The 24,117-nt window shown below is 45.7% G+C and overlaps 1 protein-coding gene across 1 annotated transcript in view; it reads right to left on the bottom strand.

Moving 5' to 3' along the window:
• Positions 1-24,117, bottom strand: part of LOC147618850 (uncharacterized) — a 103,624-nt gene that overhangs the window by 38,551 nt on the left and 40,956 nt on the right. Inside the window, exons 12-22 of the mRNA XM_086773931.1 lie at positions 17,420-17,539; positions 8,610-8,855; positions 8,451-8,498; positions 8,021-8,182; positions 7,287-7,445; positions 7,143-7,205; positions 1,438-1,548; positions 1,217-1,300; positions 1,069-1,116; positions 419-493; positions 214-309 (exon numbers count right to left, since the gene is read on the bottom strand). Of these exons, the coding sequence (XP_086630057.1) occupies positions 214-309; positions 419-493; positions 1,069-1,116; positions 1,217-1,300; positions 1,438-1,548; positions 7,143-7,205; positions 7,287-7,445; positions 8,021-8,182; positions 8,451-8,498; positions 8,610-8,855; positions 17,420-17,539 (1,212 nt within the window). The remainder of the gene's footprint in view (positions 1-213; positions 310-418; positions 494-1,068; positions 1,117-1,216; positions 1,301-1,437; positions 1,549-7,142; positions 7,206-7,286; positions 7,446-8,020; positions 8,183-8,450; positions 8,499-8,609; positions 8,856-17,419; positions 17,540-24,117) is intronic.

The raw sequence follows: 24,117 nt of genomic DNA, 5'->3' as shown, positions 1-24,117 counted from the left end.
ACCAATTATCTTTTTCATTTGAGACCTAATGATGTCTGATTCAAAGGCTAGGCATGGTCTCTTCATAGCTAGAACAATGGCAGACACAGTCTCCAAGGAATCCTGAAATTGTGGTTCATTGTGGTTTGCCTAAATGGTGCATATATTCAGTATAGAAACCAGTTACAAACTTGAAAAGTTGAAACACAATCACAAATCGGCTTCATCTGTTACCATGGATAAGGGTATATGATCTCGTTCTGGATCGATCCCATGTATTGCAATAAGAACTTCTGCTGGTGTCAATGCAGGACCTGTATGTACCGAACCCTGCAAAAAGACAGCAACAAAGGCCTTCCCTGGGGTAAAACAGGGTGCATGCAGAAACCTCTTTCATTATACTGAATCATGTTAGATTTTGTGGAACGTGTTCTGGTACCTGAAGGATTCGATCTAGGGCACCTTTGAAATCCTGAGAAGGCAGAGCAACCAGGCGGGGGAAGATGGGCAAAACCTTCAAGAAATATTCAGGGATGTTAGGCCATTCACAACCTGGTGAAGGATTGCCTAGAAGACACCATGTGCAGAACAAAAGGAGATACAGGTAGCAGAGAGACAGAGAGAGAGAGATTAACGTTTACCAAAGACCAAAGGGTAGGGTGTAAGACCAAAAGTGTTACAATGTAACCATGAAGTGACAAAATCATTGAAAAAAACATAATTTAAAACACCCAACTAGAGCTGAGAGAAGAAACAACAACACTTAAGTGCCACTGGTACAGTGCTACAATGTACCTAGAGCTGAGAGAAGAAACAACCACCCTGTAAGTGCCACTGGTACAATGCTACAATGTAACTAGAGCAGAGAGAGAGAGAGAGAGAGAGAGAGAGAGTAATATTGGCGTCTTCAAAAGACCCAATGGGTCTACGAGACCAAAATGTATACAAGAATACTGAAACATGGAAAACTGAAAATAAAATAAAATAAAACTAGCTATCTTTACCCTGATAACATATGAATGCAAGGGATAGATACATCAGGGGCTCATGTGTGTACAATAAGAGAGAGAGAGAGAGAGAGAGCGAGACCTCTTCTTTTGACAAGGATGACAATATTGGAGTGAGAAACTTTGCATCCTGCTCAATTAGAAGAAATGAGCTTATATGTATCATTCTAAACCTTACCCTTCATACCATCTTCAAGTGCATCACATGGTCACATCACATAAATACATACCTTTATTTTGCACTCATATAACTGCTTGACAGCAGCAATTAGTTCTGGGGATGGTGTCGTTGACTCCGTTAGTACATGCAACACCTGTAACAGCCAAGGCAGAGCATCCATAAGCCTTCAAGTTTTGTATAAGAGTTCAATTGGCAGCACCTTAGCTGATTGTCTGTCCATTTCTCACAAATCAACAATACTCATATGGATATGAAAGGGAAGGGAACCACCAGAAGGACAAGGTTCTTGCTGCCAATGGGAGGATCTGAGATTATCTGCAGCACATCTGCCGATGAAGAGCCTATTGTCCGAATAAGAACTGGCATGTGCTTATGAACTGCCTGCACATGAGGAATTAATTGAATTAAGCAGTTCCATAAGGGGAATTGATCTGTGGTCACCCTGAGCTCACAAACACAAGCTAACCCTAATGCAAAGGAGAAAAAAGGAATGGATGCTCAAGTTAATTTGGCCCCTTGAACCAGCATGAACTAGCCTTTAACCAAGCTTCCAAGACCACTTAACCATCACAAAGAAACATCCAGCACACTGTGAAATTAAAAGTGGCACACATTTTGCAAGTCACTAACATCGGTCACCAACCTGTAGCAGCAGTCATTGCATGCATGGCATAGCATGCCACCACAAAGAGAACAAACAAGAAACGTAGTTGGCAGAACACAACCCATGACTGCTGCAGGGCACCTACCACCTCCAGCAAGCAACATAACTCATCATAAAGATTTGCATGCCTTCGCCTTTTTCTCGCCCAATATACCCCCCCCCCCCCCCCCCGGGAGAGCGTCCAGCCAAAAAGGGAGCCCCTCCCTTCATTTACTTGATTATATCATTACCTCACGAGAGAGTTATAGTCTGCTTTTGAAAAGATGCTTTCGTCTACTAATAGAAGGAACTTTTCTTGAGAAAAAAATAGCCCTAATACAAACTAAATGAGCACGCACACTCTCTACTGTCTAGCTAGTTTGATCCTGATGATACCAACTTGACCTTCACCAGTAATATTCCCTCTTAGAACAACCCTTGCCCACCTTGCATTTCGGCAGGTGTTATGTAGCCTCCTAGGTCAAAGGTTACAGATTTTTTCAGCTTGAAGAAGTAACTCCCTTGGGTCCAATATCGAGGACAAAATTCTGGGCCAACATTTGCCATCCATGAGGAATAGCTGGACCTCAGCGCCGAACAGACTACACCTCACCTGCTCGTGGGATCCTTTGGCCCCACACCCGTGGTGTCACTGCAATCCCTCCTGAGAGCCAGACGCCCCTGCATATGGGGATCCAGGCCTACAGCCTATGAGCTGCAGATCCAAGACATACTCCGCCCCGATGGAGAGGCCACTTCACGGGCTATGCTCGCTTCTGGAGGAGGATGGTACTATCATTGGATGAGGAGATCCGGGGACACATTCCCCAAGTATCTATGGGCGTCTTGCGCTAGGATTACCACATGTACAAGGAAGGCATACGCAGGTCTTCTTTTCATTTCACTTTTTGTTTCCATTTGTAACATATGTTGGTCTCATAGATCCACTGGGTCTTTTAATGACATTAATAATAGAAACCTTCGTCTTCTTCTTTAGACCCATTGGGTGTTTTGTCGACATTAATAAAAGAAATCTTCCTCCTCTTCTCTCTCTCTCTCTCTCTCTCTCTCTCTCTCTCTCTCTCTCTCAATGAGATAGCTATGTTTATGTTTTGTTTCTGTTTTATTTTCAATTCCATGATGAGATATGCCATGAACATTATTGTATCACTTTGGTCTCATAGGCCCATTGGCTCTTTAGTAGACGCTTAATCTCTCTTTTCCCACCCACTTCGCTCTGCCTCCCGCTTGCCTGCCTGCATTCGCCCCCTTTTCCCACCCGCTTCGCTCTGCCTCCCTCCCGCCTGCCTGCATATGTTTTGTTTCTGTTTTAATTTCAATTCCATGATGAGATATGCCATGGACATTATTGTATCACTTTGGTCTCAAGCAGAGGAGAGGAAGGAGTCCCCTTATGCATCATTGCCTGATGAGATCTCAGCCATGTTGGGACTAGGTGAAGTTCTCCTCAATGGGGACTTCAACGCTAGGACCAAGAGTGAGCAGTCTCAGTTATATAGCTTTGAGGACCCTATCAGACTACAAGCACTTGACCAAGAGGGCACAGAATTGCAGCGGGCTTCTCAGGACCTTGGAGCTATCACTAGATATGAGAGGCACCACTCTCTCACTCGCCCCAAGAAACGAGTATATGTGATAAAGCAATACTGGGAGATATACCAACTCTTCTTGAGTGGCAACTCTAAGGAGGCCTCGCATAGCCACACCCATTACAGATCCTCACACCCAGCACACTTATGCACACTCACTTTACCATATTCCCATTCAGCCTCCACTCCCACACCCACCCAAACCTCGCCCCAGTACATCCACTTCCTTCACATCAGCCCTGGTGGAAAAGGCCATCCGGAAACTCCAAAACGGCTCCTCCCAGGATCATGAGGGGATTAGATAACAGCACCTATCACATGCAGCCGACACCCTTGCACCCTTCTTGGCTTACATGTTTAACAGAGCACTGGCAGAAGCCTCTCCCCACACTCGGTCATCTCACCTATACACTTAGTCGGGGACACTATGGAGACCAATAACTACAGGACCATCATGATCAACCGTACCTTGGCCAAGCTATATGGATCCGTCCTAGAGTCAGAGCTCAGCTGGCATAGAGCACGAGGTCAGGCAGGGTTCAGGTGGACCTTCTCCACCCTAGATCACATCTTCACACTCAAGAGCCTCATTGAGCAGGCCAAGGCTGATGGCCGATGACCGCATAGCCTTTGATACGGTGCCATGTGATCGCCTACTAGCACCTACAGATCCTTGGGGTTCCATCAGACATGATGCATTATGGCTTTATATGAGTCGGTGGTTGGGAGGGTGAGCTGCCCTGGAGGACTCTTAGAGGAGATACCTAGTACTATTGGGGTGAAACAGGGCTGCCGCTATCCACCACCCTCTTTGGGCTATACATTCACAAGATCTCAAACTTTATTGACAAAGTGGGAGGTGGAGGGGCATCCCTAGCAGGCATACTTGTGTCTATTCTCTTATATGCTGATGATATAGTACTTATTGCAGACTCACAAAAGGGACTACAGAAGCACATGGATGCCCTACAGGACTTCTATTTGCACAGGGGCTTGTCAATTAACCCTAGTAAGACCAAGGTGATGGCCTTCTACACACAACTGTACGGTCAGTACACTGCTGCAACCCTGCTGTCAACCAGCTTAAAGGTGGCAGCCAAAACAAGGGAGAGAATCAACTACAGTCGGCCTGACTTGAGAGCAAATCAAAGGAGAGAAACAGCTCTATACATCCAGCTCAGAGAGAGAAAAAACAACAATTACTGCCCGCATGTAGATCTATGTGCGCAAGAGAGATCTAGCTACAGTCGGCCTGTGGGTGCATGTGCATCCCCCAAGAGCAACCTCCCTCCTGCTTTTTGGCACGATTCAACCCCCCTCTTTAGATGGCGTCGACTACCTGTTTTTCAGCTATGCTTTTTTCCAACTCGTTGCCCAAGTTTGCTCCTAGCCCCCTTTTGTCCAAAGGTTCCGGCCAAACTTTAATAATGTCTGAACACATTGACTTATAAACCATATAAGTCACATAACTGATTTAAATCCCATCAAGCTCATGCTTTGAGGCCTACCAGTGAATGCTTCAGCTTAACCCCTTCTCTTGAAAATCCCCGTTCTCACCTTGGTTCCGTTTTATGTATGGGCTTGTCCCAAAACACTGATCAAAACTAGCAAAGGGACCAAATGGTGACATCCCCTCTGCCTTATAGACAGCTGTCCACAACTGTATAAGCCTGATAAGACAAACATATTCTTCAAATGTGGCAGAACCACTGCCAATCTGTAGTTGCAACCATAGCCATACAAAAGAATACTTCCACTTGAAGCCGACAGGCACCTTTGATACTCGGAAATGTCCAAGCAGGTGACATCCTGGCCAGCTTCATAAGAGTTGTCCGCAACTTTAAACTTTAATGCATGTATTTAAGATATAATCATGTCTCAAATAAATGGGCGAAACTAGGAAAGTCTCCATAAATCCATAATCGTGTACTTTCAATAAATTGCAGGAAGCACCAACTTTGCAAAACTTAAAGTATCCTTAGCTTTTCTTTGCAAGATTCGTCATGAAGCCAAAAGAAATATCTTGTCACCATATCCATAAGATATCCTGAGATATATCTCCATATAGCTTGCTTGTAAGCTTGATTTATAATCCACAATAATCCAGATGGAAAGAAGTGCTAAACACAGGCACATAAAGCCAACTCCATATTTTTTAGGATAAATTTTTAGAATCCATAAATCCTTAGACTAAGCTATCTACTGCTCATGCCCTTGACATATGACTGCTTCCATAAGCGAATAAGTTGGCGATGCTCAATAGCAAAACTGTTGGGTCAGTGTGGTCCCCACTTCAGATCTTTTCTCTTCCTTGTTGTTGGAAGGAAGCCTCTACTTCCGAGAGAGCCTATGCTCTGATACGACTGTAACCGATCGGGGATCCGAAACTGAAGATAAACACTTCAAATATGCAAATGGGCTTGTCCCAAAACACTAATCAAAACTGGTGAAGGGACCAAATGGTGACAGCATCCATCCTGATATGGTTTTGTCCTCACATGGTTCACCACACACCGACTGGAGGAGAGCCGACTACCCCCATTTCAATATGACCCAGACTACCCCTACAGCAGGCTCACACATGTGGATAGGAACCGGGTAATTCGATATGACTTGCTCCAGTTACACATTCGAGATACATGGATTACCCTAGGGGAGCCCCTATTACCCAAGATGCAATCCTGCAATGACCATTTTCTGAGGCTTAGAGAGGATGGATTCATACAGAGGCCAGGATACCTGAATGTTTTCATGTCACATGCCATGAGGATAGCACTTGGTCAGCTCATGGTCTCATCCCATAGGCTCAAGATTGAGATTGGCAAAGCAACAGAGTAGAAAGAGCAGACTCTGTCATGGAGGAGTAGAGACTCTGTCATGGAGGAGTAGAGGCTAAGGAGCATTATATTTGTCAAAGCCCGGTGTATTATGAGATCAGGGGGAGATTCCACTACCTATTCAGAGAGAAGTTTGGGCCATTATCTCGGGTTATGAAGTGTATCCAAATCAGCGTTGTCTTAGACTCTTCCTATTCAGAGATCCTCAACCCCGACACCCATCTCAATCTACCATCACCAGTTTTCCCACCCATAGGAGGACACTCAAACAAACGAGGCTACCACAGTAGAAAACGAGGGGCCCACCATCTCGCCCCTCAACTGGAGTTACCCTGCCTTATGCCACTGCACTTCGGAGAGCTAGACGGCCTCACCATCCTCGACCTAGAGCACCCAAGGCTCACCAGCCCCAAATTGATGAGATCCTCGCCCACCATTGAGCATCTCTAGAGCTGGTACCTCATCCCAGCTTCTCCTCGGCCCTGCAAATCTGGGGGCACTCCTCACCCCCTTGCCGGTGCTGGACATCCTTTATGGACCCCTATACCACCACACATAGATGGATGGCTCCCTCTCCACACTCACACCCCTGTATCCTCTACACCCACTTTGTATCCACGATGATGAGGATGGTGATCCATACATATCTACATTTACCTAGGGATTAGTGTTGGCTTTTTTTGTTATGTCGTCTTTTTTTTCCATGATGAGATTCCATGGACACATTGTACACCTTTTGTCTCATAGACCCGTTGGGTCGTTTGCAAGACATTAATATATCTTCTTCTTCTTCTCTCTACTTTATGCACACACACCGTAATACAAATTGATTTCTTCGAGCCTTTATTCAAATGCAAAATTGTTCTCCAATGGAAACTCCCATACCTGCCTTACAGCTTTAGGTGAATGTTCATAAACATTGAAGATCTCTCGAAGAAGTGAATTTTTCTGTTAAAAAACAATAAAGACTTAGTGCATTAACAAAGCAGATATAAATGTCCATGTGATGAAAAGCCATTGAAGCAGTACCTTTGTACAGAGGGCAAAATACAAGGACATGCAACGTTGTGCATCTTGTATTGACACGAGGCTCTTGCCTGTTTTCTGATGGTCTTCTTCAAAAGTAGATTCATTTGTAAGATTTTGTTCGCTGCTCATGTCTTTGGGATTAAGTCCTTTTTCTGTCACCTAACCAAAAAGATCAGACCACTTTCAGCTACGGTATTTTCATGATTACTTATACTGTTTTTCACAAAGCACACTAATATCTCATTGTCTCATGAGACCTCTATATTCAGTGAACTTCATAGATGCCTTAATGAACAAAGCCCAGAAAAGGGGGGGCAGGGGTGTGCGCGCAACAGAAAATGGCACTCTAAAACTAAATAACACCACATCAGCAAGTGAGATGCAAATAAGGGAAAGATAGGAGAAGAAGAGGGTGAACAGAAACACACTGAATTGTAAGAGAATAGGAGAGCATGGGCAAAGAGATTGGTGAAAACAAAGAACAGAAGAAAAGCTACTAGTAACCTGAAATTGGGGGTCTTGCAGGGGAAACAGTATGTGTTGTGGGGGAAACGAATGGGGAATAGCCAAAAAGGCTGACGGCATTTTAAGCCCTTCTCCCACGAAACAGGCGCTTCAGCCCAAACATTATACAGTTCGTTTTTCATAACTATGAATGCCGGAAGAAGCAGAAATACCAACCATGAAAAATGGAAGATAATGGTATGTAAAAGAAACGAGCAAACACCTCAGACCTGATCAGTCTGTGGCTCTTGCAGCAGCAACACCTCATCTCCTGCTGGATCTCGTGTCCCATCTCGCCTAGATCCCATTTCCAAAACCATATGCAGCATCTTGGTAGCAAACTCTTCAATGTTTTGTGAGATGTAACTAAGTGGATACAATTTGTTGGCAACCTACACCAAGTACACCGGAGGACAATTAGCTTTGGGTTAAGGGACTCAACCTCAAGGTCGTATGACAACATGAAAAGAACATTAGATGCAAACCTGATATACACACATAAGTGCAAAAATTGCATGGCTATATGCACCCTGGAAAAATCTTTGAAGAAATTTAAACCCCAAGATAAAATAGATGCCTACTATTACCCTTCCCTCCTCCCACCTGCCGGCCCACCCCCAAATGTCAGAAATGCAGTGTGTCAATGGTCAGGTCACATACCAGGCGAATCGCCTTTGTTCGCACGTCTTCAAGCTCATGAACTGTACACTGAACAGAAAACATGTAAGAGATAGACATTTATTGTCAATTCGTTTGGCGATTACTTGTTAATAACTAATATGATAGCAAAATAGCCACCATAAGGTCAAACTCCACAACCTTAAGAGCAATATCTAAGCACTTGGTTCGGATCGGAGGTCGCAGCAAGATCAGACTCCACACAGCACTTAAACCTTGAGTGATCCGTTCAGCAATAGAAGTCTCAAGTCCTTCCTTGCTTTCGACACCTGGGTTACAAAGGGCTTCAAGCAGTTGCAATGCAACCTCCGGAAGCATTGGAGCCTCACCAAATAACTTGCTCAAGGACTTGTCGGATGGCGGCAGAGCATCCCTCAAACCTTCAGCCTGAAGAAATGAACATAGTAAAAAAGAGCAAGAAGATTGACTGCTTTCTCTCTCAAAAAATCGGTCAGGGATTAATCTCAGAAATTCTCTCTCTCTCTCTCTCTCTCTGTCTCTCTCGCCTTCTTGTATCACCCATGATGGACATCCTCAATGGGCCCTTGCCTGACATACAAGGTTGATTAACTATTTTTATTCAGCTCTCCCATATCCCATCAGTTATTGTAACCTATACCTGGCATAGTAGGATCTTGATTTTTTGTCTTGTATAATCTCAAAGTCTGACATCTTTAACTTTCAGTTTTCAGTTTTACTGTTGCTTCATCTTATTTCATCCATGACGAGATTTCATGGACACTATGTACACATCATTTTGGTCTCACAAACTCTTTGGGTCTTTTGAAGATGTTAATATAACTTTCTTTCTTGGGGCTTTAGCTAGGCAGCATTATTTTGTATTTTTCATCTGTTTACCAGTTTTTTGTAACACAATCTTTGTAATCCCTTAAGTGAAACCGGCCTCTGGTAGAAACCAAAGTGCGGTAGACTAGCAGTCACCCTTCCACTTGTAGTCCAGATATAAAAACAAAATTAATTGGAGCTAGAGTGCCCCAAAACTGTAATGAGAACGACACCTGTTGGCCCCAAAGCTTGGCGCCCCTTGCGGTATTTCTTTATTCAATTTCAAAAAGATGTAAAGATGAGTACAATAAAGCCAGCCAGGAGAATACACCTGTATGTCCAATCTGGCAGCCCACAATACCTCTTTAGCACAGAGGATTCACACACACAGATCTGTGTCCCACAAAAGCAACACTCTGTGTTTCCCTCTGATCAGCCAAGACCATTCAGCAGGGCAGCCTTGAGCACACATCTGGCATATCCATGAACATGGTTCCACAACTCAGCACAAACATACATCCACTGCCCAATCTCTGTTTCCACCCTTTCAATCTACCATACCCCTCCTCTCACAAGGGGCCAGATAGCACAACTCTGCAGCAGACATAAGCCAATGGAAAGAAAGAAAGATGGACGAGTTCAGAGCTTACCAAATCAACACATGGTTTTGCATTCGTGGGACAGTTCGTACCAGTCTGTACTTGACAACGACTGTCTGTACTCTTTTCCCTGCAACCACCTGAATGTTGCACCAAATAAACTCTGATAAAATCCCACGTGCAGCTGGAGATACTACCTGCCTGTACTTGTTCGTACAAGACAGTAGAGTCTGACTGTACCTGTCCGTACAGAACTGTACGGACTGTACCTGCTGACTGGACTCTGTTTGCCTGCGCCGCCTGAACCTGAAGATGTCCAGCTGACTGTTTCTGCTGTCGTACAGCAGCGCCTGTACTGACTGTACGGAACTGCAGACAACTGCTCTGTCCGTACTGTTTTCAGCCTGCTGTCTGTACCTGCAAACGCCGCCTAAGCCAATAGCCAATAGTACTGCATCCGCCTGAACCAGCGCCACCTGTACCTTCAACAACTGTGCACTGTACCTACTGCCCGTACAGAGCTATACGGCCTATTTGATAGGGCAGTTTTGCAAGCAGCCAAACACCAGCAGCAAGCATATGCAGTCGACCAGTCTTCTCCTCTTCTCCACGCTTGTTTCTTGCATGACTCCCAAAAAGCTAGAGAGAGAGAGATGAGAGAGGCGTGTAACTCCAAAAGTGGAGTGGCCTCTCTCCAAAATTGTCCTAGGGCCCCAACTTTAATAAATATTAAAGTTACCTAGGGGCCACTTATGAATAAAACATTAAAATATTAATGTTCTTGTTCCCCCCTTCACACCTGGAGATGTCCACACATCATTCTCTCTATCCGGGCACCCCAAATGTGAATCATTTAATATTTTTGCTCAGCAACCACCATGCCCACACTTGTGCTGTTCCATTTTCACAGGGTCATGACATTATGTCTCATAGACCTTATGGTCTTTTGAAGACATTTAATATAACTCTCTCTCTCTCTCTCTCTCTCTCTCTCTCTCTCTCTCTCCCCCTAATGAGGAATGCAAAGAGAGATGCAAAAAATCTTCCATCGACTCACTCGCAAAAGCATGCTTATCTTGCTAGATGAGAACAAGAGTTATACCAACTCTTTTAACTCAAATGTGTGGCTCATTCTCAAGGAAAACAGAACCCCCAGACCCATCTCAGATCCTAGCCTTCAGGAGGCCAATGCACAACAGCTTTATGATGTGCCAAATCAGCCCATACCCCATATGACACACATCCCGCGACCCACATCGTCTTTCCTCTCTTCAATGCCACCAATGTCACTCGAGCACTAAAAAAGTTACATAATGGGAGAGCAACAGATCATGAAGATCTCGGAAACATGTGCTTGCTCCCATCCTTGTAAATCTCTTCAATAGAGCTCTTTGTGTAGGCTTTCCCCTGTCCTGGACTAGAAACACCATTCTGCCCATCCACAAAGTAGAAGACCCCATGGATCCAAATAACTACAAGACCATCATGATTGGCCACACAAAGGCCAAGATCTATGGAGCAGTGCTAGAGGCAGAGATCGGCTCTATGGCTAAGAGGCTAGAGTACATAGCATTAGATCAGGCAAGCTTGAGTAGGAATTTCTCCACCCTAGATCATATCTTCAGTCTACAAGCCATCACAGAGGAGGCCAGGTCACAGAAGTGGCATGTATATGTTGCTTTGTGGATTTTCGCAAAGCTTTTGATTCCGTCCCTCATCCCGCCTATTAGGACTTTTGCAAGGAGAATAATATAATGTACAAGCTTTGAGGGCTCCCCACGGGAGATGCCGGATTATCCCTATACAAATGCCATAACACAGCCCAACACAAGGCTACCAAGCCAGAACATAGGCTGTAGAAATGCCGAGCCAACAATATAATCCATATACCTCCGTGTGGGTACTGATTCTTCCCCAAAAACCACGGGTCTTCATGCAATAGAGAGGGTACAGCAAGTACAACTCTCCATTCAGCCGGTACAGCAGGTACAACGGCCGGTACAACCGGTACAATGGCTAGAACAGCAGGTGCAGTTGCTGGTACAGCCAGTACAGTGGCTGGTACAGCAAGTACAACAAGTACAGAAGTTGGTACAACCGGTACAATGGGTGGTACAGCAAGTACAAAAGCTGGTACAGCCGGTACAAGGGCTGGTACAGCAAGTACGGTGGCTGGTACAGCAAGTACGGCAAGTATAAATGCTGGTACAACAAGTACAATGGCTAGAAATCATAATAAATGATTGAATACCCTTGCCTTAAGTATTTCTTCGGGATGGAAGCCTCCAAAACAGTCCCCAACAGCCGGTATTCTTCATGGGCAGCCTTCAAGAGAGAGAGAAAGAGAGTAGCCATCATTAGGGCAGCCTGTAATGGTGGTAGAGGCTACTGTGCAGCAAGAGAGCCTCCATTAATGAAGAGAGAGGGCTCCAATTTATAGATTTGGGCCTCCCATGAGCTAAAATGGCAAGAGAAGGTTACGATGACAAGTGGAGAGCCACACAATAGCTGAAGTGACAAGTGTGAGGCCACTTGTCTCACTTTGATCCTTTTTCTAACAAGTGTCAGGCCACTTGTCTCACTTTGGTCCACTTTCTTGCCACATGTCCCAATCTAAGAGATGGGTCCTTCCATAATCTTTACCTCTAAAAATATCCCAACTGGTAGACATTCTGTCATAGTCACTTTGCCAACTCTTGGTATCTGCTCAATTCCAGATGTAATGACGCGAACAGAATTTCCATCGGAGTCGGGCCAAAAATAGCAACTCTCCTAAATTTTAGGAGTGTGGTCCTTTGTATTCTAGGATAATCCCCCATTCCCAAAGCTTGTACTTTCCAAATATTTAAACATCCTGGAGTCCACCAGACCCCTTTCAGACTGGGAAATGTCCAGGCTGGTGACATCCTCCCCAGCTTCTTAAAAGTTGTCCGCAACTTTGAGCTTCAAGCCATATATTCAAGATATAATCATGTCCCATCGATTGGGCGAGACGAGACAGTCTCAAAAATCCAATATAACTGAAGAATCCATGTCCCAAAGAAATGGGCGAGACTAAATAAGTCTCCATAGTACCAATATCAAAATCATGTCCCAAGATAAATGGGCGAGACAAAAACAGTCCCATAAGTCCAGATATCATAATCCATGTCCCAAGTAAATGGGCGAGACAAATCAGTCCCATAAGTCCAGATATCATAATCCATGTCCCAAGTAAATGGGCGAGACAAAACAGTCCCATAAGTCCAAATATCATAATCCATGTCCCAAGTAAATGGGCGAGACAAAACAGTCCCATAAGTCCAGATATCATAATCCATGTCCCAAGTAAATGGGCGAGATAAAATAAGTCTCCTGCCAACAAGACATCGGTCCACATGACCCTTGGCATAGACATAAGTCCCGTCATGTCCACTTTGCCACTTGCACTCCGTGTTGGTACTCTGACCACACACCTTGGATGAGAGGTGGGCTCAAGTAACAAGATAAAACAATCACTCGCAGGCATAGATAACCTGGAGCTCCATATAGCTTGCCTGTAAGCTTGATAATATAATCCATAATATCTATATGGAAAGAGTGCTAAACGTGTGCACATAAAGCCAACTCCACGCTTCCAAGATAAAATTTTGTGAATTCATAAATCCTTAGATCAACAAGCTGTCTACTGCTCATACTCTTGCTTCATAAGCTATGAAGCAGCTGGCCATGCTTAACAGCAATGATAGTAAGTGTGGTCTCCACTCGAGATCTTTTCTCTTCCTTATTGATAGAAGGAAGCCTCCGCTTCCAAGAAAGCCTATGCTCTGATACCAATGTAACCCGCGGCGGGTGCCCGGGGGACTAGGACCTTTGACACACTTGTTGATACCATCAATGCATATTAAAACATTTAAACATGGCCACAGCCTTAACGCATATCCATCATCACTTTGCATAAATCATAAAAGCTGGACAAAGCATCCACAAATGCTGAAAATGGAGCTTGCACGTGTGACACCGCATAGAGGCCGGAATGGGCCGACCCCCCCCCCTCCCTTGGAGTATTTTATTACCCAAGGAGAATAATATCATGTACAAGCTTTGAGGGCCTTACTCTCCCCACGGGAGATGTCGGATTATCCCTATACAAATGCCATAACACAGCCCAACACAAGGCTACCAAGCCGGAACATAGGCTGTAGAAATGCCGAGCCAACAATATAATCCATATACCTCCGTGTGGGTACTGATTCTTCCCCAAAAACCACGGGTCTTCATGCAATAGAGAGGGTACAGCAAGTACAACTCTCCATTCAGCCGGTACAGTAGGTACAATGGCTGGTACAGTCGGTACAGTGGCTAGAACAGCAGGTACAGTGGCTGGTACAGTCGGTACGTTGGCTGGTACAGCAAGTACAACAAGTACAAAAGCTGGTACAATCGGTACAATGGGTGGTACAACAAGTACAAAAGCTGGTACAACCAATACAAGGGCTGATACAACAAGTACAGTGGCTGGTACAGGCGGTACGACGGTTGGTACAGCAAGTACGGCAAGTACAAATGCTAGTACAATGGCTAGAAATCATAATAAATGATTGAATACACTTGCCTTCAGTATTTCTTCGCGATGGAAGCCTCCAAAACAGTCCCCAACAGCCGGTATTCTTCATGGGCAGCCTTCAAGAGAGAGAGAAAGAGAGTAGCCATCATTAGGGCAGCCTGTAACGGTGGTAGAGGCTACTGTGCAGCAAGAGAGCCTCCATTAATGAAGAGAGAGGGCTCCAATTTATAGATTTGGGCCTCCCATGAGCTAAAATGGCAAGAGAAGGTTACGATGACAAGTGGAGAGCCACACAATAGCTGAAGTGACAAGTGTGAGGCCACTTGCCTCACTTTGATCCTTTTTCTAACAAGTGTCAGGCCACTTGTCTCACTTTGGTCCACTTTCTTGCCACATGTCCCAATCTAAGAGATGGGTCTTTCCATAATCTTTACCTCTAAAAATATCCCAACTGGTAGACATTCTGTCACAGTCACTTTGCCAACTCTTGGTATCTGCTCAATTCCAGATGTAATGACGCGAACAGAATTTCCATCGGAGTCGGGCCAAAAATAGCAACCCTCCTAAATATTACGAGTGTGGTCCTTTGTATTCTAGGATAATTCCCCATTCCCAAAGCTTGTACTTTCCAAATATTTAAACATCCTGGAGTCCACCAGACCCCTTTCAGACTGGGAAATGTCCAGGCTGGTGACACAAACTGTGTACAGGGTAGAGGGCTGGCGGTGCAAACTGATTCAGTCCAGCAGGTGGCAGATATGGTGGTGCAAAGGCAGCACTATGCTGCTATTGGTGTTGGCAGCCATGAGCAAAAGCAGAACCGACTGTAGTTTGCTCAAGAATGGCGCACCCAGAGGGTGCAGGCAGACTGGAGAGTGCTGGTGTTGGCTGATGCTGCAGGCGACGCACAAGACTGAAGGCGGCGCAGCAGGTACAGGCGGCGCAGAGCAACCAGCAGGCACTGATGGCTGATTAGCGCTGCAGGGAGATCACCGCCTGAAGTGGAGAGGTTGGATGGTGTGAGGAAGATGGTGAAGTTGAAATCTCGTCACAAGTTCCTTCTTAAAGAATCCTCCACAAATCTTCTATGATCCACCAAGAGGGTGTATGGTCCTTTAAATACTTGAGGGAATACCTGCTTTTATCCATGCTTTGCTTTTGCCTAGCTTTTGTTTTATTCCCGTGCTTTTGCCTTGCCTTCTTGCTTTTGCTTTAATAGTAGTCAAAGTTCTTGATTTATGCTTTTACAACTTCAAGGCCATGCTTTTTGGCCCTGGAGCTGCTTTTTGAAAAGGCGGCTTATAGCTTTTTGACTCAGTTCAACGTGCTCTTTCCAACGGTGCCCTCCGCTTTTTGGTCAACAAAGTTTGACTTTTGCTTTTCCTACTTTTTGACCCAGTTGCGTGCTTTTTTCCAATTCCAACTTTAGGACCCCTGTTTCCATGTGTCCATCATCCTGTTGTCCATGTGTACGGGCATGAGTTCTATCATGTGAAAAGAGCATGGAGGACCAAATAGTTACAGGACATACGGTACTATTGGGGTCAAATAGAGTGACCGACTCTCTCCTACACTCTTTGGTCTATACATTGATGAGATAAGACGCCATTGTGGACAGCTTTGGAGGCAAAGGCTCACCGCTTGCTCATGTAGTGATGCCTATATTGTGACATTGTTTTAATCTGAGATTCAGCCAAGGGTTTACAGAAACATGGATGCACTTGACAGGTTTTGCATGGAGAGAGACCTTACTATCAACCTTCGGAAGACCAAAGTCATGGTCTCTTAACACATCCTGTGATGTTGCATCAAGGGTAGGGATGCCCCTCTGGAGATTGTCAAGAGGTATGTGTATCTCGGACTGATCTTTACGGCCCGCTTTTACATGACCACGGCCGCCACTGACAGACTAGCCAGAGGCCATGCTTTCCTAGCCTGTCTAGAGAGGCAATGTCTCCAAGCCCACTTCCAGGAGCCTCGCACCAAGTGTTGGCTGTTTCACACTTTGGTACGCCCAGCAGCCATGTATGGTGCACCTTTTTGGGGACCAGGGCTAGGGGAGGCTACCAGGAAGAGCATAGAGAGGCTACAAGTTATGATGCTGTCACGCATGATGAGAAGTAAGATGTCAGTGCTACATAAGGTTGTGGTAGCAGAGTTCGTAGTGGCCCCACTCCTCATAGATGCCCTCTGAACATTACCTACATTCAGCATGTATACACTCTTGATAGGGATCGCCTTAGTCATCTATGTAGTTACATCACAAAAGGGAGAGGGAGAGGGAGAGGAAGAGGGAGCGGGTTAGACTGGCTGGACTGCCCTCCGCCTCATCAACACTATCACCACATTATCCTCGCCAGCATGGTACTCAGAGGTAGTTGACAGGTCTGATGCACACAGCATGTGCCTCCAGATGGACTGTATAGTCTGGACTCTCCATTCTTGGACCTCTCATGGCAGGAGATCAACTGGTACACAGAGATCCACTTCCACCATAAGCTACACAATGTTTATCAAGGTCATCTCAAGCCCCAACTCTCCACTCTTGATCTTTCTACCCCACTACCCACCGTCACCGCCTAGCTCACCACCTTTTTGCATGATTCAGGCCTCCACACACCACTCTAGCACCCATCCTCCTTGTGGATCCATGCATCTACATAGTTGGTATGATGACAGTGCAAGACCAAACACCTACACATCTTACGCAATAGAGCAACGGGACAAATCACTGAGCGCCAAGCACAAAGGATGTTCCAACGAAGGCGCCCTGCATTTGAGCTCTCCATGTCTATTATTACATTGTACACATAGGGCCAACATACATTCTTTTTCTTTATTGTGTGCTGACATCCAGTCTACACATGGATCGTATACAACATCTTTTTGGTCTCATAGACCCTTCGAGTATTTAGTAGATGTTAATAAAATCTCAATCTCTTTCTCTCTCTCTCTCTCTCTCTCTCACACACACACACACATGCTGGGACTAAAAACTCTAGGAAACAAGAATAGCTCACCACAGCAAGGAGAAAGTTATCGTATGCGGTGGATGCAACTGTTACACCATCTGGATCATCCTCGTTAGAGAGTTTTTCAGCATACAGTTGATAAAGTGTATGTAAGGCAAGCTCATGGCCCTGCACACCTCCGCAAGCAAAGAACACTTTTACCCCTCGGTTACAGCACACTTACACACAAGCAAAATAAAACACATGAAAAGGCACTTCTCAGATTGCTGCATGATTTTTGGGCTCGACCATGATTGCATTTCACCAAATTTATGAAGAAAATACCGCATCCTTGCAGAAGTTATATTGAGCAACCAACACACAAACTTCACATCTTTCATGAGCCATAGTTAGTGATTGTAACATGAAACATACACCTACTCCCAGCCAACACCTGCAAACACACAACAAGCACAAAGACCAGCATAGTTGGGGCTGGCATGCTTGCCACCCTACCATAGCCCCATCCTGAGCAAACCCGATTCCAAGCCATGATCTTCACCCAAATCCTGACGTCCCCTACCACAAGAGCCCACTATTCATGTAGGAGCACAACCAAGGTCTCTCCTCTTCTTGAAAATCCTCACATTGGAAACCCTGATAATGACCCAACTTCTCACTTATATAGGCAGTGGATTGTTTAATGTCTTCTTCTTTGTCTGCTTCCAAATGTTGGCCTTGAAGTTGGCTTGGCTATGTTGCGGTGTAGAAGAATTTGAAGGTTCAACCACGAATTCTCTCGATGATACTTGAATAGTATCTGCTAAAGTGTTCAAACTTGAAAGTAGTGAAGTACTAATCCAAGTTGTTAAAAGAATGCTTGAAATTCTCTCCAGTGTTCAAAACATTATCCTCTTGCTTGATGTCAACTGTGTCATCCCATGTGGGTAAGGTTGAAGCAAGTATTATATCTGCATTGGTAGTCAATGTATCTTCAAAGAAGTCCATAGTTGGTGATTCAACATGATGATATAAAGAATCAAAGGACTTTTCAATATCATCTTGCTATTCTTCTGAATCGTGCTAGAAGAATCCTCGGTGTTGTCATCATGTGACTCAATAAAGTTTGCCATAGATGTGTCAAGGTTAGCACTAACATGAAGTGCATGAGCTACTACATGTTTTCCTTTTGAATTATTGGAAAAGTCTTCTGAAGTTGAAGACTCCACATTATGGTTTTGTGTAGCATTAGGTCGTTTAGAGCATGCAAACCATCTATGGTTGCCATTACAAATCGTACACAATCCTATCTTTTGTTGTTCATGAGAAGACCAAACTATTGCAGGACGAGGAGTGCGAGATTGATCGCGTCCAAGGTCCCATCCACAATCAGATACACATGGTTGGAAGGATTGTTGACGCTCCGACTAATTACAAGATGACCTTTCCTGTTGGTGAGGTTGCTACGAATGTTGCCAAGGGCGGTCATAATTGAAAGTTGCTTGATGAGAATTGTTCATAAACTTCACGATCCATACGTGAACCATTGCCATAACTCTAACCGGCCTTCAGTTATCTAACGGACGGTGAAACAAACACTCGCACATAAAACGCTTCAACGCCATTGAGGACCTAGAAAAGGAAAACAAACAGGTGGAGCTAGAGTGCTCCTGCAAACAGTACACGGACACCGATTGGCCCCAAAACGCAGTGGCGCCCCTTGCGGTATTTCTTTAATTGATTATAAGAGCTTTGATTACAATAAGGTTGGGAACTCAGCCATCATAGTAGAACTCCTGAAGCCTGCAAATACCCTGCATCATGGCTTCATATCCACTCGGCATCCACAAACAAGTCTAGCCATTGTTCACCTCAAAAGACTCTCACACATTGAGTCCTGCATACAAAAGTCTTCTCCCATGATCAGGACTGCCACAACCATCCATAGCCTCTCACCCTATGAACAGCATCACACCCTGACACATCCAGTGCTTCTGCATCACAACACAGACTCCCAAACTGTCTCTCAAAAGAGAACTCGTATCACAGCACAGCATACCATACAGTCGACACACCTGCACCACCCCTCTCTACCTTCCAGGGGTACTATCCATCTTTGTCATGGATTTCCTGTCCCTTGCCCAATCAGTAGCAAGGCTGTACCAAACATGTGTCCATTCATGTACCTTCTGCCTGCATGTGACCTATCTCCTGGAGAAACCCAAAAACATGTTTCCTCGAGAAACCTACGACCTGTTTCCACATGAAATCCTTAGGCCTGTTTCCCTTTGAAACTCCTGTCCTGTTTCCGTACAGAACCATTCATGGCACCATTCAGCAACAGTGCCAACAACGGCATACATCTAGTTACCTGTTCCCTCATGAAACATCTGGAAACATAGAGATGCCCATAACTGTAGGTCCCTCTGTTCCTTTCTAGCAGGAAGAAAACAATCTGCTCCATGAGCATGCGGCCATGCGAGCTTGCTTCACTCCCATGCCAAGAAACACTACCAGGTGACCTGGACTTGCAGCCGGAAACCCAAACAAGGCCATCAAATCAGCCCCATGTCTCCTTCCAAGAGAGAGAGAGAAAAATAGAGAGAGACCTGCTCAGCCTGCCTGTGTGTGTTCAGCCCAGCACCTCCCCTCCTGAAACGGCCTGCAGTCCTAGCCGCCTTCTATGGGTGGGAGACAGGGAGATAAAGAAAAGTCCTGCGCCTACAGTCCAGCCCTTGCTTGCTGCTGTCCAGCTGGACACAACGCTCCCTGCTCCCCACCGTTATTCTGCAGCCAGCCGCCTGTGAACTCCCCGACCAGCCTTCCAAAGGCGTGTGGAGAAAAGTGCGTACTGTTCTGTCCAGCAGCCGCCTACAGTTCCCCTTGTGCGTGGAGAAAAGCATGCACTGCTCTGTTCAGCACTGCCTGCAGCCGCCCGTTTGCCGAGAGAGAGAGAGAGAGAGAACATGGCATGCTGACACCTGTACCTGCAGCGGCTGTTCAGTCCGCCTGCAGCCAGTCCAACAGCCACCTAACACCTTCCCTTCTGCAACCTGTCAGAAGCCTGTAGAGCCTGTTGTCCTTGCAAAGGAGAACCATCCCACAAGTGCTCCTCTGTCCAGCAGCTGCCTCTATGCAAAGGAGAAAACTGGCGTGTAAGAGCAGTCCTCCTAAGCGGAAAGCACACCTTCATCAAGAGATAGGCGCCCCTTTCTGCCCGCCAGCCCCTCTTCTTCAGAAAAACACACACGTGGCCCCAATAATAGCATATGGGCCACGTTTTCTTTCATAAAAGGCATTATAATGTTTTTAAAGGTTTTTAAAACCTTTTGAGTTAAAATCTCTTTGCCCCCTTCACACTTAGGGTTGTCCACACATGGGTTTCCTTTTTAACTCCAATCTGATGCCATTCACACTATCCACCATGTCCCCGTGCACACCTGCATACTGTCCAGAGAAAAACACAGGGTCATGACATACCCCCCTCTTGAAAAATAGCAAGCGTCCTCGATTGCACTCAATGGCACAATAAGGCATCTTATGAGCATAGACTCCCCATACGACAAAAGCAATGGCCCTCAAGTGCATCTAGGTGATGAAAAAAAAAAAGTCATCCTGCACAATAAGGTCACACCGTCACGTCAAAGTGACAAACAACTCTTGCTTGTTCTTGCAGAACTTGCAGCAAAAGTCTAAAACCAAGTGGAAACACGTTAACTGTGTTAGCCAAAAACAAAACCATGCATCATTCTACATATGACACACATATGCATGACACATATGAATTCGCAATCAATATGCTTCTCAAGATGCTCTACCTACTCTAAAGTAACAGTCTAAGGGCTGCTCGCAAGTCTTACGCCCATGGACATCCAGCAGGACCCACGACTGATGGTACAACATGAGCATATGAAAGCACTCAATGCATCCAACGCAGGAGTCACACCCAGTGGTGCATCCATGAACATAATAAAGCACTTGATGTATCATACCACTATACATGCAACACACGACACAATCCAGAGTATTACCCAATGTATTCTCAATGGTACCAGGATCCAATGGCACCAGAATACAATAATACCTCAAAAAGTGTATGCATACATGCACAAATAGAGTTCAATCCATATATCCATGAACCAAACCAACTCTTGGACTGCTCGCAAGACTTAGGCCCTCCATAGAGTTTTCCATAGTTGCAGTTATAGTTCAAGGTGCGCGCGACTGTGAACCATACTCAACCATCATCTCATGTGCCTAGAACAGCAAATGTACTGTCAGCCTCCAGTACCTTCGGGTGAATACAAAGATGTCACCAAGCGACTCCTAGATAACAACTGAGCCTATCTGTAACAAGGAAGCGGAGGTGCTACCCCCCTCTTGAGCATCAGGCAATGCTCCAGACCTATGCTCTGCTGAACCTGAATGAGCCGTAACAAGAGTCGACTCCAACTCAAAGGCATCAAGATAAAGCTGCAAATCCTCAGGTGAATCTGCTAAGTCACCCTCCTCCATCCACTTCGCATCCATCAGTGAACAGCTCTTGAACTTCACAGGATAGCGACGCGAAACTTTACCCTGTACCTTTCTTTCCTTATGTGCCAGTATCTGCTCGGGAATAAGAACCTCGTCAAGTTCCTCCGCTTCCGTCTGAGCCTCATCTGATACATCCTCAAGTACCCAAAACTTGCTTGCACTCCACCCAAGTGGTAAGCACAAGTCCCCGATGAAGCATAGTAGATCACCACTGCTAAACATATAAAGAAATTGTCTTCCGAACCCATGAAGCCTCTATGAAGATACGACCGGTGACAAACTGTCAAATGTTTTGCACCATAACACTTCAACTGCCTCTTGTTCTCCTGGCTGACTACTTCTTGTTCTTGGTGTCTTTTCTCCTGAGCTTCATCTTCAGCTCTTGCTCTTCACCTCATATAGGCAAAGACACACAACCCTGCACTGTCTTCTGCACTTCCTTTTCACTTTCCTCATGTTGAAGCTTTTGATGTGACAACCACGCGCTCGCCTCCTTGAGAAAGTCGACGATGTCCTGGCAAACGGAACCTTGTAACCGGCCTTCAGAAATCTGACGAGCGGAGAAACAAACACTCGCACATAAAACACTTCAACGCCATTGAGGACCTAGAAAAGGAAAACAAACAGGGGGAGCTAGAGTGCTCTTGCAAACAGTACACGGACACCGATTGGCCCCAAAACGCAGTGGCGCCCCTTGCGGTATTTCTTTAATTGATTATAAGAGCTTTGATTACAATAAGGTTGGGAACTCAGCCGTCATAGTAGAACTCCTGAAGCCTGCAAATACCCTGCATCATGGCTTCATATCCACTCGGCATCCACAAACAAGCCCAGCCATTGTTCACCTCAAAAGACTCTCACACATTGAGTCTTGCATACAGAAGTCTTCTCCCATGATCAGGACTGCCACAACCATCCATAGCCTCTCACCCTATGAACAACATCACACCCTGACACATCCAGTGCTTCTGCATCACAACACTGACTCCCAAACTGTCTCTCAAAAGAGAACTCGTATCACAGCACAGCATACCATGCAGTCGACACACCTGTACCAACCCTCTCTACCTTCCAAGGGTACTATCCATTTCTGTCATGGATTCCCTGTCCCTTGCCCAATCAGTAGCAAGGCTGTACCAAACATGTGTCCATTCATGTACCTTCTACCTGGATGTGACCTATCTCCTGGAAGACCCAAAAACATGTTTCCTCGAGAAACCTACGACCTGTTTCCACATGAAATCCTTAGGCCTGTTTCCCTTTGAAACTCCTATCCTGTTTCCGTACAGAACCATTCATGGCACCATTCAGCAACAGTGCCAACAACAGCATACATCTAGTTACCTGTTCCCTCATGAAACATCTGGAAACATAGAGATGCCCATAACTGTAGGTCCCTCTGTTCCTTTCTAGCAGGAAGAAAACAATCTGCTCCATGAGCATGCAGCCATGCGAGCTTGCTTCATTCCCATACCAAGAAACACTACCAGGTGACCTGTACTTGCAGCCGGAAACCCAAAACAGGCCATCAAATCAGCCCCATGTCTCCTTCCAAGAGAGAGAAAAATAGAGAGAGACCTGCTCAGCCTGCCTGTGTGTGTTCAGCCCAGCACCTCCCCTCTTGAAACGGCCTGCAGTCCTGGCCGCCTTCTATGGGTGGGAGAGAGGGAGATAAAGAAAAGTCCTGCACCTACAGTCCAGCCCTTGCCTGCTGCTGTCCAGCTGGACACAACGCTCCCTGCTCCCCACTGTTATTCTGCAGCCAGCCGCCTGTAAACTCCCCGACCAGCCTTCCAAAGGTGTGTGGAGAAAAGTGCGTACTGTTCTGTCCAGCAGCCGCCTACAGTTCCCCTTGTGCGTGGAGAAAAGCATGCACTGCTCTGTCCAGTGCTGCCTGCAGCCGCCCGTTTGCCGAGAGAGAGAGAGAGAGAGAGAGAGAGCATGGCATGCTGACACCTGTACCTGCAGCGACTGTTCAGTCCGCCTGCAGCCAGTCCAACAGCCACCTAACACCTTCCCTTCTGCAACCTGTCAGAAGCCTGTAGAGCCTGCTGTCCTTGCAAAGGAGAACCATCCCACAAGTGCTCCTCTGTCCAGCAGCTGCCTCTGTGCAAAGGAGAAAACCGGCGTGTAAGAGCAGTTCTCCTAAGCGGAAAGCACACCTTCATCAAGAGATAGGCGCCCCCTTTCTGCCCGCCAGCCCCTCTTCTTCAGAAAAACACACACGTGGC

This window comes from Cibotium barometz, chromosome 34, assembly GCF_041138505.1.
Source record: "Cibotium barometz isolate CiBa-2024 chromosome 34, ASM4113850v1, whole genome shotgun sequence".
Taxonomy (NCBI): domain Eukaryota; kingdom Viridiplantae; phylum Streptophyta; class Polypodiopsida; order Cyatheales; family Cibotiaceae; genus Cibotium; species Cibotium barometz.
Note: the sequence above shows the minus strand (reverse complement) of the source record. Positions and strands in the feature narration are given on the sequence as shown.